The 18694-nt window shown below is 38.6% G+C and overlaps 2 protein-coding genes and 1 long non-coding RNA gene across 8 annotated transcripts in view; 2 read left to right on the forward strand and 1 right to left on the reverse strand.

Annotated features, from left to right (window-relative positions):
* Nucleotides 1-12561, forward strand: part of LOC117954261 (piezo-type mechanosensitive ion channel component 2) — a 75503-nt gene extending 62942 nt beyond the window's left edge. For all 6 annotated transcript variants that reach the window (XM_034887895.1, XM_034887896.1, XM_034887897.1 and 3 more), the window contains 11 exons: nt 2333-2480; nt 2558-2769; nt 3119-3277; nt 5978-6125; nt 6456-6644; nt 6968-7060; nt 7544-7713; nt 8230-8349; nt 8697-8776; nt 9267-9459; nt 10827-12561. In XM_034887895.1, the coding sequence (XP_034743786.1) occupies nt 2333-2480; nt 2558-2769; nt 3119-3277; nt 5978-6125; nt 6456-6644; nt 6968-7060; nt 7544-7713; nt 8230-8349; nt 8697-8776; nt 9267-9459; nt 10827-11079 (1765 nt within the window). In that variant the 3' untranslated portion in view covers nt 11080-12561. The remainder of the gene's footprint in view (nt 1-2332; nt 2481-2557; nt 2770-3118; nt 3278-5977; nt 6126-6455; nt 6645-6967; nt 7061-7543; nt 7714-8229; nt 8350-8696; nt 8777-9266; nt 9460-10826) is intronic.
* LOC117954263 lies at nt 159-376 on the forward strand. The gene is made up of 2 exons (XR_004658783.1): nt 159-210; nt 280-376. It is a non-coding gene; the product is annotated as an uncharacterized LOC117954263 (long non-coding RNA).
* A 768-nt stretch (nt 12562-13329) lies between the features above and the next one.
* napgb (N-ethylmaleimide-sensitive factor attachment protein, gamma b) lies at nt 13330-18617 on the reverse strand. The gene is made up of 12 exons (XM_034888442.1): nt 18394-18617; nt 18057-18124; nt 17888-17972; nt 17789-17806; nt 17663-17693; nt 17458-17567; nt 17173-17239; nt 16999-17069; nt 16598-16676; nt 16294-16373; nt 15886-16015; nt 13330-14774 (listed from the first exon to the last, which is right to left on the reverse strand). The coding sequence occupies exons 1-12, from the start codon at nt 18447-18449 to the stop codon at nt 14634-14636; spliced, it is 936 nt and encodes a 311-aa protein (XP_034744333.1). The 5' UTR covers nt 18450-18617; the 3' UTR covers nt 13330-14633.
* Between the last annotated feature and the right edge of the window lie 77 nt (nt 18618-18694).

The following is an 18694-nucleotide window of genomic DNA, read 5'->3' on the forward strand; positions in this document are numbered from 1 at the left end:
ACTCACTGTTAGGAGAAGTAGCCTAAGAGAGTGACGCAAGCACAGCAACGGTCGTTATAGGGTTACAGTCAGAAAACAAAATACCCCAAAACAAGTATGAAATAGCCTACTAATTTAATGTACATATAGACTATGTCATATTTTGAACAAGTCTCCCGAAGAGAAACTGGTATCTTTCTTCTCTGTGTGTGTGTGTGTGTGTGTGTGTACGTGTACTTGTGCGTGTGAGAGAAAGAGAGAGAGAGTGACGACCGGCCAGCGAAGTTGTCAAGCCTGCAGGCGCTTGTGGAGTTTTTAACTCCGAAAAGACAGTTAACCACAGGTTCCCGTTGATCTTATGATGGACATGTGTTGTGATATTTAAACAAACAATCCGTCAGCGTTAAAAATAAAAGCCCCTTCTTTAAAAGACCGGTCTGACAGACCTTCAGATTACAGCAGGGTCTCCGAGCATGACTGGCAAGCAGGCGAGCAAGCGATCCCGGCAGCCACCATCTGGCTGTCAAGTCAAACTGGAGCTTCTCGAATCCGGCGTCAACTTCAGAGAAAATGTGCAATTGGCCATACATTTTTGGAAAACTGCCCACATTAAAACTCTACACAGTAAATTTCTTTCATAAAAAAGTCTCAGATGTCAATTTAGTGGTGAAATATCTGACGAAAATTGTATGCTCCAATCTGACGTGACAGCCAGCTTGTTGCGACCGGGATCGCCTGCCCCGTGGCCGGCCAGTGATTCAAGCCTTTTTAAAATTGATTGAAAACATGATTTTTTTCTATTAGCATGATAAAATAATATTTTTAATTTAATCTTGCTTCATTTTCTCTTTGGACTTTCAGTTTGAATTATGAATAAACATTTCCTCCATAGCCAGCCGTCATAACTGGGATTATACAAGAAAGAATGTAACTTTATGAAGGCATTGATGAGAACAGTGCTCAGCAAGTATTCTAGACAAATATTGGAAAATCCTATTAGTCATACAGCAGTTAAAACCTTTCAAAGGTCTAAATTTAGAACTTTAATTACAGCATTCCCGTTAGGCCGGGTCAGTGTAATGTTTGTAAGTGCTGCGACAGACAATCAAAACATGACATTGCTGTTCTAAATTGAATCACAATGGAACAAGTGGTTTCTGAGCAATGTGTCTACAACAGTAACCGATACACATAGAAATGATATTTTCAATCATTAAGGTTTTCTCAAAATAAAACCAGTGGTGTCTGACAACACATATGCATTTTTTTAACCTTTTAACCTGTCCTCATCAGAAGAAAATATGCAATAAAAGTCTAATAAAGAGAAATGCAATTTTAAAACCACAAGAAGCATTTCTAATACAAATATTTAATCCTAAAAACAACCTAAATGGTGCCTTAAAACAGAGGTTCTCAATTTCTTTTCAGCCAAGATAGATAGAGAGAGACCCCTTATGTCCTTTGGAAAAATAATAATAACTAGAAAATGCTTTTTATGCAGATTATTGACTTAAATCTGTAAGAAGTGGAAGTAGTGAGAACATTTGGAAATGTGGGAATTGTTTTAATTGTTATGAATTTCATTGACAAGTTGAATAACACCACCAATGCAAAAAAGATGTGGAATAATTAAAGGGTTTCTTGAAAAGCTAATGCTAAAGCCAAACTGGATTACTGGTTAAAATGTGTAAGAAGAAGGTGAAGTTGAAAGAAATGTGGAAAAGTGATAATTGTTTTAATAATGTATAATAAGTTGAATATTAGCTATACCTTATGAAAGTTGTAGGTGTTATAACCGGGGCACAGCAGTGGCAAGCGCACAACATATAACTGTTTGTGTAGCTTATTTTTTATACTTCTATAGTTTTAGTTATGTTAAAGAACAACACAGAGAAATGTATTGCAAAGAAATTAAACATGGATTTGTTTTTTAATCAAACGTAAAATACACGTTTTCAAAAAAAAATTATGAACTATTATAGATTTAAAAATGTAATATTATTTGTTGAACTATGAAGCATTGTGTAAAAAAGAAGAGAGATAAAAAGAAGACTCCCAGTTCCTGCAGCAATGACCTGAATTTACAAAGATGGAACAACTTTTGCATTTTTAGATCTACTGCAGAAATGTCCCAGGCAGAAGGACCAGCATACTATACATACAAATCTCTTTGGAAAGTGCACAGCAGACTTTAGAAAGTGAATAAGACCTGGGAATGAAGAGCATAGCTGTTGACTGATTTTATAGATTTTATTGTTTAGGTGAGCAATTACAGCAACAGCAAGAACCACCTGGACCACTTTCACATGTTTCTTTGCTTAAAATAACATTGTTTCTTTTTATTTCTTTGTAGGTTCATGGAGATCTACCTTCCTATGAGGCAGTTCTTTTATAACTTGATCCACCCAGAATACAGTGCAGTCACCGATGTCTATGTGCTGATGTTCCTTGCTGATACTGTTGACTTCATCATCATTGTGTTTGGATTCTGGGCATTTGGTGTAAGTTTTAAAATTAGATTTAGATCCATAAACAAGTAACTTCTGACAAAGTTAATATTTATTTACATCTCTTTTAGAAACACTCTGCTGCAGACATTACATCGTCCCTGTCGGAGGATCAAGTGCCGGGACCTTTCCTGGTCATGGTCCTGATCCAGTTTGGGACCATGGTGGTGGACCGGGCGCTCTACCTCAGAAAGTCTGTCATGGGCAAGGTGATCTTCCAGGTCATCCTAGTCTTTGGCATCCACTTTTGGATGTTCTTTATCCTGCCAGGAGTCACAGATAAGTAAGAACTCACATTTACGTCACATTAAATATATTCTATATTTGATCTAAAGTCAGTAAGTGTCCTGATTATTAAATTGAAGTTCAACACTTAATGTGCCCTGGGGACAATATCCTGGGTTTAAAATATGGCTTAGTGTCTTTTGGGCATGCTTTTCATCTCTCTCTGCTGTCTATTCAAATGAAGAAAAGAAAATCTGAAAACCTTAGATGTTTAATGTTTTACAGCTGAAAGGATTTTTTTTATTTGTCATCAAGAATATTTGTGCTGTTTATAAATGAAATACAAAGAAACAAACTACTTAATTCTTCAATTTTACAAACTGTCTCACTTGTCTTCCCCTTTGTAGGCGTTTTAGCGAGAACACGGTTGCTCAGATGTGGTATTTTGTCAAGTGCGTCTACTTCGGGTTGTCAGCCTATCAGATCCGCTGTGGTTATCCCACCCGTGTGTTGGGAAACTTCCTCACCAAGAGCTACAATTATGTCAACCTCTTCCTGTTTCAAGGGTGAGTTACACTGGGAAAGTATCATTTCTTCCAGCTGGGCAAACAGGTCCAAGGCTTTGTTCATGTCAGGGGTTGATAACTAGCTGCTGTTGCATGAATGGAAGGAGACAGACAAAGACTACAACTGGAGTAGTTTATTTAAAATATGTGAAAACAAGATATTTATTAAGTGTCTTTTGGGCATCTTCATTGGTATATTCATTGATATATTCATGGTCCCATATTGTAAAAATCAAGATTATAAACCAGGTCAAGGTGCTATACTTGTATCATACATATTATACTAATTTTCCATGTATTGTTTGTATATTTGATTGATTGATTGATTAATTGATTGATGATGAAAATAATCATTGTTGCAAACCTGGTCTTACCATGTGTATGTTATTTAATGCTTACAATTAAATTAATGAATTTTAGATTTGGAAACTACACCTCTAGTTTAGATTAGATTATTAGTTTTCTGTTAAAGGTGCTGTAAGCGATGTTGGGTGACGTTACTTCATCCTCCCTCATCTCGTCCCCTCACCTCCCCTCTGTGATTCCGCGCACTAACCCCCCAACCGCCACCCCCAGATCATTCTTGTTGGTCATTGGCTGGAAAGCAGAACACTGTTTTTATGTGCTTTATAGTGCAGGTGGGCACATTTTGTTTTGGTTGCCGTTTGTAGACCCTGGGCTGTCTATATAGACCATGTTTTTTCACAGTGTGTTCCGGGGACAGGCATCTTGCAGATAGTGAGGAGATGTTTGCTGAATCTGACAACAAATGTTGTAGCCTAAAAAACACGCAGGACATCGCTTAGAGCACCTTTAACGTACAAAGAAGTTCTCTCCAGCATAATGACATCATTGATTGGGTTTTATGAATACCACAGAACATTGTGTTTTCTACCAGTTTTAACCAACTTTGCGCTTGAACTTCTCCAGACTATTTGTGCACTAAAGGTCTGGCTATACAATAGTATGTAAGGGCTGTTAACTGACTGTTATATAGCTTTTGATTGAGTGGCATATAACTCTCACATCCTTATTATAATTTTAATTGAGATAATTTTTATGTCAGTTTTTGGTCTTTGTGTGTGTGTGCGTGTGTGTGTGTGTACAGTACAAGCCAAAACCACTTTCTCATTCAATGAGTTTCCTTTATTTTCATGACTATTTACATTGTAGACTATCACTGAAGGCATCATATCTATGAATAAAAACATATGGAATTATGTACTTAACAAAAAAGTGTGAAATAACTGAAGAATCTAGATGTAAGACATGTTTTTTTAAAGTAGCCACCCTTTGCTTTTTTGATAGCGCTGTAAACCCTTGGTGTTCTCTCAATGAGCTTCATGAGGTAGTCACCTGAAATGGTTTTCACTTCCCAGATGTGCCTTGTCAGGGTTAATTTGTGGAATTTCTTGCCTTAATAAGGGCGTTGGGACCATCTGTTGTGTTGTGTAATTCATATTTTGGCAAGAACCAATCAGCTAAGTAAAGAGAAATGAGTGGCCATCATTACTTTAAGAAATGAGGGTCAGTCGGTCCGGAAAATTGCAAAAACTTTGAATGTGTCCCCATGTGCAGTCGCAAAAACCATCAAGCTCTGCAACAAAACTGGCTCACATGAAGACCCCAGGAAAGGAAGACCAAGAGTCACCTCTGCTGCTGAGGATAAGTTCATCCTAGTCACCAGCCTCAGAAATCGCAAGTTAACAGCAACTCAGATTAGAGACCAGATGAATACCACACAGACTTCTAGCAGTAGACACATATCTAGAACAACTTTGGAGAGGAGACTGCGCGAGTCAGGCCTTCATGGTCAAATAGCAGCTAGGAAACCACTGCTAAGGAGAGGCAACACGCAGAAGAGATTTGTTTGGGCCAAGAAACACAAGGAATGGACATTAGACCAGTGGAAATTTGTGCTTTGGTCTGATGAGTCCAAGTTGGAGATCTTTGGTTCCAACCGCACTGTCTTTTTGTGACAAAGAAAAGGTGACCGGGTGGATTCTACATGCCTGGTTCGCACCGTGAAGCTTAGAGGAGGAGGTGTGATGGTGTGCAGGTGCTTTGCTGGTGACACTGTGGGGGATTTATTCAAAATTGAAAACACACTGAACCAGCATGGCTACCACAGCATCCTGCAGCAACAGACAACGCAGAGTGAAGGCAAAAGGGCCGACAAGTGCTAAGCATCTCTGGGAACCCCTTCAAGAATGTAGGGACACCATTTCAGGTGACTACCTCTTGAAGCTCAGCAAGAGAATGCCAAGAGTGTGCAACGCAGTAATCAGAGCAAAGGGTGGCTACTTTGAAGAAACTAGAACATAAGACATGTTTTCAGTTATTTCACACTTTTTTGTAAAATACATAATTTGGCACGTGCGACCCATGTGCCAGGGCTCAGTCCTTGCCGCATTGGCCGAGGGTTTCGGCTCTGGCCCATTGCTCTTTCCTGCATGTCATTTCCCTCTCTCTCCCACTTTCCTATCTTAATATATCCTGTTAAATAAAGGAAATAAAAGCCCCAAAATTAATCTTCAATCTTCAAAAAATATAATATATCTTTATATTTTAAGATAATATATTTTTATATGAAATTTAAAAACGAAATGTCTTAAAGATTTCTAAAGGTTTTAAATCTGATTTCATTTTTGTCTCACATTTTGCCAGAATAACTTGTTTTGATTTGTCTTTTGTTTGTAGTTTCCGTCTGGTGCCATTCCTGACGGAGCTGCGAGCTGTGATGGACTGGGTTTGGACTGACACGTCGCTGTCTCTGTCCAGCTGGATCTGTGTGGAGGACATCTACGCTCACATCTTTATCCTGAAATGCTGGAGAGAGTCTGAAAAGGTGTTTATCATTGTGGCATCAGTCTAGTGTGAGAAGAAGAATCACTTTCAGAGCCAATGTCTGTCATGTTGGAGTTCATGCTGAAATGTACTTTTTGATTAATTTACTTTTTGACTAAAGTAATTCCAATGGATTTACAAAAAATAGTCCAGGCGTAGACAACATGTATCCATTAGCCTTGCATTAGATCTGCTTGCGTTAACATGGAACAAAGTGTAATGAGGACAGCCTATGGAAAAACAACAGCTGTAATGTAAAAACAGCAGCTGTTTTGCCCTGCATCACGGTCAAATATTACATCTTACTGTCCTCTATTGCATCCTTCTGCAGAGGTATCCCCAGCCGCGAGGCCAGAAGAAGAAGAAGGTGGTGAAGTACGGGATGGGAGGGATGATTGTAGCACTGCTGATCTGTATTGTCTGGTTCCCGCTTCTCTTCATGTCCCTCGTTAAGTCTGTCGCTGGAGTCATCAACAAACCGCTGGATGTGTCTTTTGAAATCACCCTGGCTGGCTTTCAGGTGTGGTCATCAAATAATTTGAGCCAAAACAGTCTTGCCAAGGGCTTTACTAAGAAACTTAGCCCAAACACAAATCCTTTTGAAATGAAATGGAACCCTGCCCCATTTGTGGAGAGTTCAAGTAGATCTTGATTAAGTAAATAAATCTGTGATTCATTCTCAGATAACGTCAGGTCTATATTTGAATGTCTTGAAGTGGTACTTTATCAGTTTGTGTAATTTATGGGAGAAGGAAGCCAGAGGATTGTGATTATATTTTCAAGGTTGTGTTAGTATGCTGGCTGCAAGGTTTACTGTTTGAGTGTTTGTGTGTCTTCTCACAGCCCATCTTTACCATGAGTGCTCAGCAAAAACAACTGCAGGAAGTGATACCAGTTGAATATGAAAGGTTTATGAAGAGATATATGAAAAAGGATGTAAGTACAAAAAAATACAATGCAAGTACAAGATGTCAGTTGTAGCCGTTCTATTTTTTTCTGTCAGTTGTATACTTAATTAATTAACTAGTTGATTCTGGTCAAAGTTAAAAGGAAAACATAGAGTTGGAAAAGTTAAACATTTGCAGGGTTATTAACATTCATTCATCCTTTGAAGAACATGACAGTCTGTACCAAATTGAATGTCAGTCCATGCATTAGATGTCGAGATACACCAGAGAAGTAGCCAATGAATTACAAAAGTCAATAGACTGCATCCTCTGGGGGAAATGAATGTATGTACAACATGATTATGTCAATCAACCTAATTGCTGTTGCGATATTTCACTCTGAACCAAAATGTGGGACTAACCAACATTTCCTTGCTAACAGTCATGCTGCTATGTGGTTGGCTAAGAACTATACACATAGTGGCTTTAACTTTTTAAATATTGTTCCTATGTGGTTTTGTGCTGCGGTCAGGATGCCTTGCAGTGGCTGGAGGGCTACATGCCCGAGGACCTGATCATTGCAGAGCTGAAAGGCAGCTCCAACTCTCTGTGGACCATCAGTCCACCAAGCAGAAAGAACCTCATAAATATGTTGGATAGCGAGGACGAATTCCCCATCACTGTGTCCTGGTCTGTGCAAAGGTACATCTCATGTTGTCCATTCACCATATACTCTTGTATCTGCCAATGTAACGAGAAAGTGGATGAATTATGACCTATAGTCGGTGAGCATCACAAAGTAAAACTAAAAAGGAGAAAAAGGACATTCATGTCTCTCCCACTCAATACAATATAAAATCATAACACACATTATTTGATGACAGTTTACCAGGTCTGTCCGAACATTACAGGACGCCTTAAAATCCAGTAATGCGTACAATCAGTTGTCCTAAAAAAAGTTCCAGCAGGAGTATGAATTATCTCTCAGAATTACATTTTAGTTGTGAATAGATGTTGTGAAAATAATTCGGTCGTGCAGGACTTTTTTGTTATAGGAGGCTGATACACAGACTTGAGCATGGCCAAATCAGTTGATCATATACAAGTAATAATCAATCAATACTTCAGGAAAAAAATTTACACTTACAAACTGCTGCAAATTCATGAGGTAAAAAATCCTTTGAATTCATTTCTGTATGTTTTTGCCCTTGTTGTAAGAAACCTTACTTTTGGTGCCAAGGCTGAAATAGCATCAGGAAAACTGGGGACAGTTCTTGACTCAGAGACAAAGAAGGAGCTCATTGCACTCCTAAATGGGACGACAAGCAACTCACACGTGTGAGTATATCCGCTGCTTACTCTCTTCTTTTCACTTTTCCAATGTGATGTGGTAATTTTTTTTAATTATTATTATTAGTTTATTTATCAGGAACCATGCACAGTCTAAGCCCTTTATGCAGCTAATTTAGTTCTGTGGTCCAATGTCTGTTGTGATAATCAGAAGCTGTCAGTCACCGACAACATACTTTACTTCTCTTTTTGACATATTGTAATTTAAATTTAAAAGTTTTACCATACCATATATGTATACAAAATATATATTTTACTGTTATGCTCCAACATATTGAGAAACTAAGTGACATCATTTGTTTTCTGCTGCAGTAACAGCCTCTCTTCCTTTGTAGGATCCTAAAAGAAATCTTCCCTCGTTTTATTCGAGCGCCCAGTGACTCAGATGCCAAGCCTGTTTATCATCTTTTAGAAGGTGAACGTCCCCATCTTTGTTACTGTATAGATTGGACTGACCGTAACTTTTGGCATAGTTTTTACTTGAATTGGTGACAGCAAAGGAAACTTAAGAGCCTCTATTAAGATAAAATCCCACTTTTCAATACATTGACAGCTTTTCTTAAAGGGCTCATAAGAATAGTGTTGAGTCATCTTGTACATTTATTTAAGCCACTATGTTCAGACTAGCAGTATCACAAAATCAATGCATATCTACACATAATGGCTTTTACAACATGATTAAATATTGTCGTTTTTTTCAAAATGGATACATAATGTTTATTTATTAAGTAGAAGTACATATTTCAATTTCCTGAAATTTTTTGTTTATATGTAATTATACACATGTTACGCTGCCCTGTTTACCAAAAATAATTTATTACCTCTGATGGGAGATATGGTTTGATTTGCACTTTTATCAGTTTCATTCTGAATAAATCACACTATTTTATCCTTTATCTTTGTAGATGAAAAGATGTTAAACATAACCTTGACCTTGGAGCGAGCTCAGAATGTTTCGGATCAGATCCAGGAATGGTGGGTCGTCAACCAGATGGAGCGGGGCCCGATATTAAAAAACAAGTTTGATACAGGCCTGGAGCTCTACGTATTCAGCGACCAAGTCAGCCCACCCAGTTTGGGCTTTCTGGCTGGATATGGGTAGGTGGTGATACTTGGGGATTTAAAAGGAAAAAAAAAAGATTTGTCTAGTTGTCTATCTGCTTTGGTATTTCAGGGAAATGTCTGTGTTTTGCATTTTAGTCATTATCCAAAGCTGTAGAACCAGTGGGCATTTAGGGGTCTAGTGTTCATTCACCTTATTTGCATGGTGATCTGAGTTAACACTCATTATGAGAAACAATCGTTGAGCTAGACAAAACTTCAACTTAAAGTTTAACAAGCTAAAAGGGTTTAAAACCACTCATCTTAAGGATTGGTATGTATCAACATTTTTTTAAGGGCATTTTAGGCCTTTATTTCCACAGGACAAGTGAAGACATGAAAGAGGGAATGACATACCGCAAAGGGCCCCAGGTCAGAGTGGAACCCGCAGCCACTGCGTCGAGGAGTAAAGCTCTACATATGCGCGCCAGCTTTACCAACTAAGCTAACTGAGCCACAAGATTTCCATGTTTATAGAAAATACAGACTTTAAATTTTCCTTAAAATTTTCTTTAAACTAAGTTTTTGTAAGCAAATAATCAGCCTCTTTTAAACTTACAATCACGTTGTTCTATTGGCACACATGAATCATAGTAACAAGAATGGCTTGAAACATATAGTGGCAACCGAACATGACTTTAGATCCTAAGAAGATGAGCTGTTGATGGTGAGGAGAGTCAATATATTGTGTTTGAGGACTGATGACCTGCGCAAAATCTCAAGATACTTTCATCCATGTTTAAAATCGTGGTGGTGTTGGCAAATCGGGCTTCATCCCACATAGACTGAGAGAAAATTCTCGAGTTTGACAAAGAATCTTGTCACCCAGGTAAACTTACTGGACATTTTCCAGTAAAGTAAGTCTTGTGATAACGATTAAACCAACTGCAATGACAACTGGACAAATTTCATCTGTGGATAAAGGCATGAGATGCAGCTAAAAGGCCATTGCGCCAACTCAATCAATAATTAACTTTTTAAGTTTCTGGTTAGAGGTGAAAATATGGAATTTAGAAAATGAGTGACATAAAAGAAACAGTGGAGTACTTTTATAACCTGTTTTACCTGTAACCACAAGACCTCATACAGTACATGGACAGTGTGTCTTATGTCTCCTGCATAAAGGACTAGTTAATAAGTTAGACTGGCACCAAAAGAAAAACTAGACATTTTACTAATGATGGCTGTAGGGGCCTCCTGTTGGATTAGCAGTTTGAGAGATGTACATTGTACTTGCAGTACTTTCCTGTGGGTGCAACTCTGGCTCACAGCCTTTGCATGCCATCTACTAGCTAGAGAAGTAACATTTTGAGAACTAAACTTTCTACACAGTTTCTAATTTCCTTTCTCTCTTACCTGTCTAGTATCATGGGCTTGTATGCCTCTGTGGTACTGGTCATCGGCAAGTTTGTGCGCGAGTTTTTCAGCGGCATTTCCCACACCATCATGTTCGAGGAGCTTCCCAACGTGGACCGCATCCTTAAGCTGTGCACTGACATCTTCCTGGTCCGAGAAACAGGGGAACTGGACCTGGAGGAGGACATGTATGCCAAACTCATCTTCCTTTACCGCTCTCCAGAGACTATGATCAAGTGGACAAGAGAGAAAACTCAGTGAAACTCCGTGAGGGGAATGTGGCCAATGATGGTCAAAACCTTTTGGACAGGAGACACTCTGATGGTGTGAGCAGCTATTTAGGGTCGATTTACCTACTGAGAGAGCACAAAGTCAGCTGGCCACCAACTCTGTCCTCTGCAACTGAGCTCTGATGGCACTCCACACTAAAACACTTGAGTTATAAACTGGTATTTTCTACTATTTACTGATGAAAAGCAACAATTGTAGTCATATTATTAACAATTGAGGACTGATTTGCCGGTGCTGTATTTATCTTGCCAAACTTGGCTCAATTTGTCATCCAGTGGATAAAATAAGCAGCGGGTGTCCTGTTGGAGACTGAGATTTTTTTTAGGACAATTTTCCTAAGTTAGAAAAAGTCTTATCCCTAACATAAAGGTATGTTTTTAAACACAAATGCCCAAAACCCTCAATGATTTAACATTTTCAAGCGGCAGGTGGATGGAATGGTTGCAACATTAATCTTTAAGGGCTTCCCACCAAAAAATAAATGCACAATAATGACCACATGAGCACAAAGTCATATTTTCTCCCAACTGGTATGCTTGGACTGTGGGACTGTGCAATACTGGGCTCTCATTCCTCAAAATTGTAAAAGGATGTGGACCAAGGAAAAAGGCTGGTTCTGACCAAGAAACCTGAAAATACTTTTCTTTTTTTAAGTTCAGAGGCCACATGGGAGCCTCTTGAGAGACACAACAAAAACAATCTTTACTTGCCTTATTTTGTTTGTATGCGAAGAACTGTTATCAACTACATACATATCTTTCTCAGGAAGAGCTGTTTTCACAGATAATAATGGTATGAGTTATATGTTACAATATGTAGGCTAAGATGGATGTTAAAGAATATGAGAGCTAGAAAAGATGTGAACTATTTAAATGGCATGAAATTGAATGTGGATATTGTTCAGTCGGACTGATACCCAGTATATTTACTGCACAGGGAAAAACTGTTTAAGGATTTAGTAAGACAGCACATTTTTCTCTGTGGACTGTTTTTTTCATAGAGATTAGTCGCCAGTCGCCCATGTTCTGAATCATCTACAGGTTGGCTAGAGTTAAGACCAGCAGAGGGCTGTTTTTAAATCAGGGTAACGTGCATTAGGTGGTAGATTCTTGCACATCAATTGTGAACCTGTGTTTTTAGCATTCACATTCATGAACACTGTGGAGCCTTTTGTGCATTCAGTCATCAAAAAAGAAAGAAGCAGAGACAAAAAATATTGTCACACGAAGGGCTGAAACACAAAGCCCTTTTCTCCAAACTATGCATTAAGGGAGATTGTAGCATGATAGAAAACTTCATTATTTCCATGACTATATTTCATTACATGTACATACAAGTTTAAGGGGGACAGGTCACGGTGAAATGAAATGTGAAATTGTACCTGTATGTTAAGGCAATGTTAAGGTATGATTAAGGTCCAGAAATCTGCAAATAAAACATCTGGAAAGGTGTTGAGTTGTGCATTTAACTGCTGCTGCTTGTGGAGGACTGAGTGAGCAAGTAGATAATTCGTCAACCATGTTTTAACCGGACACCCCCACTAACCAAAACTACTGAACTAACCATATTTCTTGAACTTATATAATATTTTTCACTTTTAACTTTATTTTAACACATCAGTTTCTTGGGCAGGAGAAGATTATGAGGAAAACCAAAAGGGATATATGTAATGGAATTCGTAGTGTGCTGGAGGTAAATCAATATGGCTGACTTTATATATATATATATATATATATATATTTGCAATGTGTGTAGGTGTTTGATAAGAAGGGGGAAGGAAATTATTAGAAAATATATGGCATATAAACAGTTTAAAGTGTAGAATGGGTTGCATAGATATATAGATACTTTATTGATCCCCAAGGGGAAATTCAAGATCTTAGTAGCTTAAAGACATCACACACAACATACACATACATCATAAACAGGATGATAAAATAACAAATCCACATGAATAATATGGACAATAAAAGAAAAGATACTAAACAAAGGTTTCAACCGCCTAATGGTGATACTATTAATAAGGGCCACTAGTAGGTAAATAGATTTTTTCCCTCAAGGCCTTCTAAAATAGACGCCTCAGCTTTATTTTATATTATAGTAAAGTGGTGAATTGCAATGAAAAGTCAGCTCACACATTGGCCGATCTAATGAAGTCTTTCGTAAATACCTTACACATTATTTTAAGAGACACTTTGGGTAATAACCCACACGAGGGAAAGTTAAGCATTTTCATTTTCACCAATGGCAAAGTTTACGTACATATACTCAAGTCCAGTCTTGATCTTGCTAATGCACGGAAGCATCACAGATAATGAGAGGGCATTACAAAAGTAGCATGAATGTGTATGCATTAAATATCGCTTAACAGGAAGAGCATTAGCCTCATTAAAGCTAAATAGGTCTTGGGAGGCTACACAGTCATTACATTTCTGTCAGAGGCCATTTTGGGCTAGACGTCTGCAGCCGCTGTTCCCTAAGATGGAAAATCTGTCCACTAACTCATTTTAGAAAATGCACAGAAACCATAAAATGCCACACAATGGAAATGTTTATTGATGCATGTGCAACATTTGGAGATATGCTTTTGAGGAATATACAAGAAGTGGGGAAACAGGACAAATAAAACATTTTAACAATCCCTTTATCACCGTTAGTTATGTGGTATCCGAATAATTTAAATTAGCATGTAAATGATTTTGTCCTTAATAGTGCTTCTTACATTTACAGTATGAGCGATAAGCTAAATCAGAAATACAAAACTTCAGCTTTGAAGAGGAACTTAATAGGGGGAAATGCATTGAAAGCATTGCTGAATGGCCCCTTTTTCATGTTTTAGTCACTTTAATTTGAGGATAGAACTTGTAAATAAAGCCATTTTAGTGTTAGGTCTCACACACACGCACCCACACACACACACAACAATTGGCTAAAAGCTGCACCATCAGGAATTGTATTTTTCTTTTAATTTTCTTGATGCACTATTCATAGCTTTTGATTTATCATTGCATTATTCCAGACATGCATTTACAAACGGATTGCATATTGTTCCGGTAACATTTTTAACAGGCTGTAGGAATACTGAATATTTTAACTCTGTACAAATAAACACCTATACACTGATAAACTCATTAAACATGTTTAGAGTATTTCTGATTATACCTATAGCACTCTTAAGACTCAGCGACAAAAGCAAAATGTACAGCTTCACAGAGACAAGATATAACAGAACATTTACATACAGCAGGCTTCCATACATTATTGAACATTGAAGATTTTTAATTACACTGAAGATCCACCTCAAGGAAACACAAATTAAAAAGGCTGCTTAAACTTGGGTCAACTCCTCTGCAACCCCAACTGTTGTTTTTTTAAGTAGCTTTTTTTCTTCTTTCTTGCACAATAAAACAGCCACACACCTGGGCTTCAGAGCTCAAAGAATTTGTCAAGGTTTTTAACTTGTACACAGAGGGCGTAGTGGTGGAGCAACACATGGATTGTGTCGGAACTCTGGAGGCTCCAGGCTAACACAGCCCTCCCTCGTAATCATCCTCATCCTCTGCAGCAGCTGGCGCCCCACTAGCGCCACCTTGTGGAGCAGCAGCAGCCTTCTTCTTCTTTCCTCCTCCTCCAGGTACCCTCAGGGAAATGGCTAGCTTGGCGTACTGTAAGGCAACGGGGAATAAAATGAGTCGCCAGATCTCAGATTTTGAAGACCCTGAAAACATATTTTCTCAATCATGGATGGATTGGCTTCTTCTTTCAGTTCTAGGTTCAGTTTTTATGCCCCACATATCTGGAACAAAGTCCCAGAAAACTGCAGGTCTGCCACAACTCTCAGATCTTTTAAATCAAGACCTTTCTTTTTGACGCTGCCTTTCTTTAAATAATTGTTCATTTCTCATACTGCTCTGTAACTGTTATTGTCGTATTTTATCTGTTTTTAAATGTTTTATTGCTCTACAATGTTTAATGTAAAGCACTTTGAATTGGCCAGTTGCTGAAATGGATGAAATCAGTTGTTTGAGAAGTTAGAACAGTTTTGGTTCTTAAATTTGAGAAATATAAATTTTTTGTGTGGGTTTTTTGTGTGTGAACTTGCTGGTCCTCCTGTAATTTTAATCCTGTCCGGAGCGACAACCTTTTATCTTAAAGTGAATCACTGAGTTTTTTTCCCAGGAAGAACAGCTTTTTGATAGCCTGGATGCCAGCTGAATTTAGCCCCGCCCACAACATTAAAGGTTGGGAGGTTCGGTCTGGACTTGATCCGTTGTGTAACTATGCTCAAACCACAGCTGTTTGGACCAATCAAAATGTCAGGGCGGGCTTTATTTGATGATGGACGGATGAGCAACATCAACGTAATCAACCACATCACCAAATATTGCTTGGGTTGAATTAGTTTACAACAAAGACGGCTGCTGCTGGAGAATTGAGATGTGGAGATTCCGCCATTGTGACTGTTACAGAAGATATTGACAGCGCATTCATTTTAAAAGAAGGCCAAAGAACCGCGATCAAGGCATTTGTCAATCGGAAAGATGTTTTTGCCGTCCTTCCTACAAGATTTGGCAAAAGTTCAACAGACATCACATACTCCATTGCTCTGATTGAATGTTGATCTATCCAATGGAGTGCAAAAGCATTTTCTTTCCTGGTTTGGTAGACACACTGCCCATAATCACAGCCCAGTGGAGCAGTGTCAGACTCATATTCTGACATATAAATATAGACATGCACATACAACACACGTATTTGTAATTATTAGGTACTCACGTCATTGTCCATGTACTTCAGTAAAGGTGAGTTGCACACACGGTAAACCTGGTCCTCGTCCTGCTCGTCGTAGCCCTGCAGTAGCGTCTCCATGGCAACGCTGTCTTCGCTTCCACTGTAGCCTGGCAAACTGGGGGAGACCAGGAGTTACTTCATGTAATGATGCTCGGTTTTAAGAGGCAGAAGCGATACACCGTGAATGTGAGGTAATGTCGAGGGTAAACAATCTCCCAAGAGGGTCTTTGCATACGATCAACTTTTGACTAGAGGCAGAAAAGGTTTCCCGATTGACTGCAGGAAATCAGTTGTAAGCAGGGGGAGTTTTAATGCCTTGCCCAAACAAACCTTAGCTCCTTGTAGTTCCAGTGGGCTACTGATTACAGAAATGAGAGTGTGATAAAAACATACCTGTAACTTTCCCTGACACATTTATCAGCTGCTACGAAGTCTCCTCTGTGAAGATGAACCAGCACTTGAGCAGTTGTTTTCTAAAGAATGAAAAGCACAGAGCAACATGTATGATTATTATGCACTGAATACATCATATGTTTCATTCTATTTTGATAAGTGTTCATTCATAAGAGGTCAGAGGTGAGGGTTAGGCTGCCGGGGTATATTGATTAACTGAGAGCAATCTCAGAGAGAGAGCAAAAAAAAAAAGTTTGATAAGGTAAATAGAGAATGTAATAACATAAAAACAACAGTAACCCACCTTGAAGCACATGGGGAAGTTCTCAATCTCTTTGTACATGTTCTTCTCTTTCTGCAGAGCGACTGATGCTTCATCCAACCTGTTGAGAAAGACGAGAACACAGCGAGGAATGATGAAGAGCAGGTAACGTAGTTTAACACTATTTAGAGAAAGCTTTGGGGCTGTTGTGTCCATTTGTCCCAGTGGCAAGTGAATGTTTAAAATAAGTAAATCAGCTTTAACGCATTTATTTGTGGGAGAGAACTAAGTGAGTTTTCCGAAGAATAGATCGCTTTCAGTATTCTACATCAACATTTCAACAGGAAAGCTACCACTGGTCCTGCGTTTCATCAAAAAAAACACCACCTGCAATTTGGCAACACAGGTGACTGTCCCCTCTAGCTTAGCTTCATTTCCTTTACCTTCTTAGCCTGACCAGAAGTCTGGAGGCTTTCCCCAGCAGTTCAACGGCCTGACGCAGGCGGTCCTCATTCTACGGACAGAAAACATGGATGTATATGAGCAAAAAGTAATAAAATCAACAATCCACAACAATTAAATGATTCTTTCCGGTTTTGTTAGAAGATTAATTTCACCTCAAACACGCCAGCTGCCTTCTGATACAGGTCCACAGCTTTCTCTAGATTTAAAGGCTCTATCAGCCTGGGGAAGAATAAAAGAAGCTGTTTTTAGATGAAAGAAAAGGCTAAATCTATTTTTCTCCTCGCGTTATATCTGTATTCCCTTTTAGTGGCAGGATTTTAATCAGAACTAAAAGGTACAGTGTGACAATAAGACTAACAGCTAACATTTTAGATATTTAAGTTTCACCTAAGATCAAACGTTTTTAGTGTAGTTAAATAAGAAGATTTTTTTTTTACTTTCCGGCCCGGTCCAGAGCCATGGCGGCAGTGTCAGGAGTCCCATTCTCCATGTACATCATACAGGCTTTCTCTATGTACTGGATGGCCTCTGGCATCTTCTTTTGTTCCTGTTGCAACGCAAACACAACATAGTTACAATCCTGCTGCAGATGGTTTACTTACATCTATTTGTAAATGACTTTAATGTTTAATCTGCAATCACCTTCATCATCATACCTGCCTGCTCAATAGCCCTGAGAAATAAAAAGGAAGAGAGTTTGAATTAAATAGTTATTTTGTGTTTGTTTGATGCTGACTTAATACTGAGGCTATAACACAAGATACTTACTTTGCAGCATGAAAAAGACTGTAGGACAAGTTAAGGAAATTACAAAAACAGGCAGCAGTATAATGTCATGCAACTGGGGCCGGACTACAGAGAGGATACGTCTTGTTTTCTGTGTGATATTCAGCTTCCTTGAGGTAAGCATCTTTCGCTTGCTCATACTGCTTCGCATTCTTGAAGCACACAGCTAAATAACACAAAGACAGCGTTAAAAACGTGGGATATTTGTTAAATGACTCCACATTAAAGAAGAACATTCATTGTACGTTACCTGCTTTGGCGTATTCTGACGCAGCACTGTCAAAATCAGGCTTCCACTTTGTCAGACCTGTCTTTAAGCTACAAAAACATCATAATTATGAGCAAACTATAAACGGCTCCATAATCATGCTTTTGACAATTACAGAATACTGCAAAATTGTGGCCCCTCTTTGTATAAGAAATCCATTTATTATAAACTGACGATGCCAAAATAATGTCATTTATGTCGCATTACCCCTGGTGAAAATGCCACAGTGGCCTTTAAAGCTAACGTTAGCTAGCATCATAGTAAAACACACTGCTGCTTCCTGTGAAGGAAAGAAACGAGATTGTTTACCGTAACTCACCATTTTTCAGCTTTAGCTATGTGCTCATGAGCTTCGTTTATTTTTTGAGCAGCCATGTTGTTAGTTTACTTGATGAGGTAGAACGAATTTGTTACCAATAAATAGCTGTGGGTGATGTTTCGTCGGTGTTAGGATTACGGAACTCCTTCTCGGTTAGAACGTCATCCGATGTCGCAGGCTACGGGTGCCGCCAAAGACAAAGTACACCACGAATGCGAAACACTAATGTCTGCAGTGAATTGTGTTTATAAATATATATATAAAAAATGTAACTGACCCAGCTTTATTATTAACTATAACG

Source organism: Etheostoma cragini, chromosome 12 (assembly GCF_013103735.1).
Source record: "Etheostoma cragini isolate CJK2018 chromosome 12, CSU_Ecrag_1.0, whole genome shotgun sequence".
Classification (NCBI taxonomy): domain Eukaryota; kingdom Metazoa; phylum Chordata; class Actinopteri; order Perciformes; family Percidae; genus Etheostoma; species Etheostoma cragini.

Bases quoted from the DNA above. Each gene is read 5' to 3' on its own strand.
- napgb (XM_034888442.1), bottom strand. From the start codon at position 18,449: ATGGCTGCTCAAAAAATAAACGAAGCTCATGAGCACATAGCTAAAGCT. The intron at 18,125-18,393 runs GTGAGTTACGGT...ATGTTTTTGTAG, and splicing joins ATAGCTAAAGCTGAAAAATG to CTTAAAGACAGGTCTGACAA. The intron at 17,240-17,457 runs GTAAAAAAAAAA...ATTCTTCCCCAG, and splicing joins GCTCTGGACCGGGCCGGAAA to GCTGATAGAGCCTTTAAATC.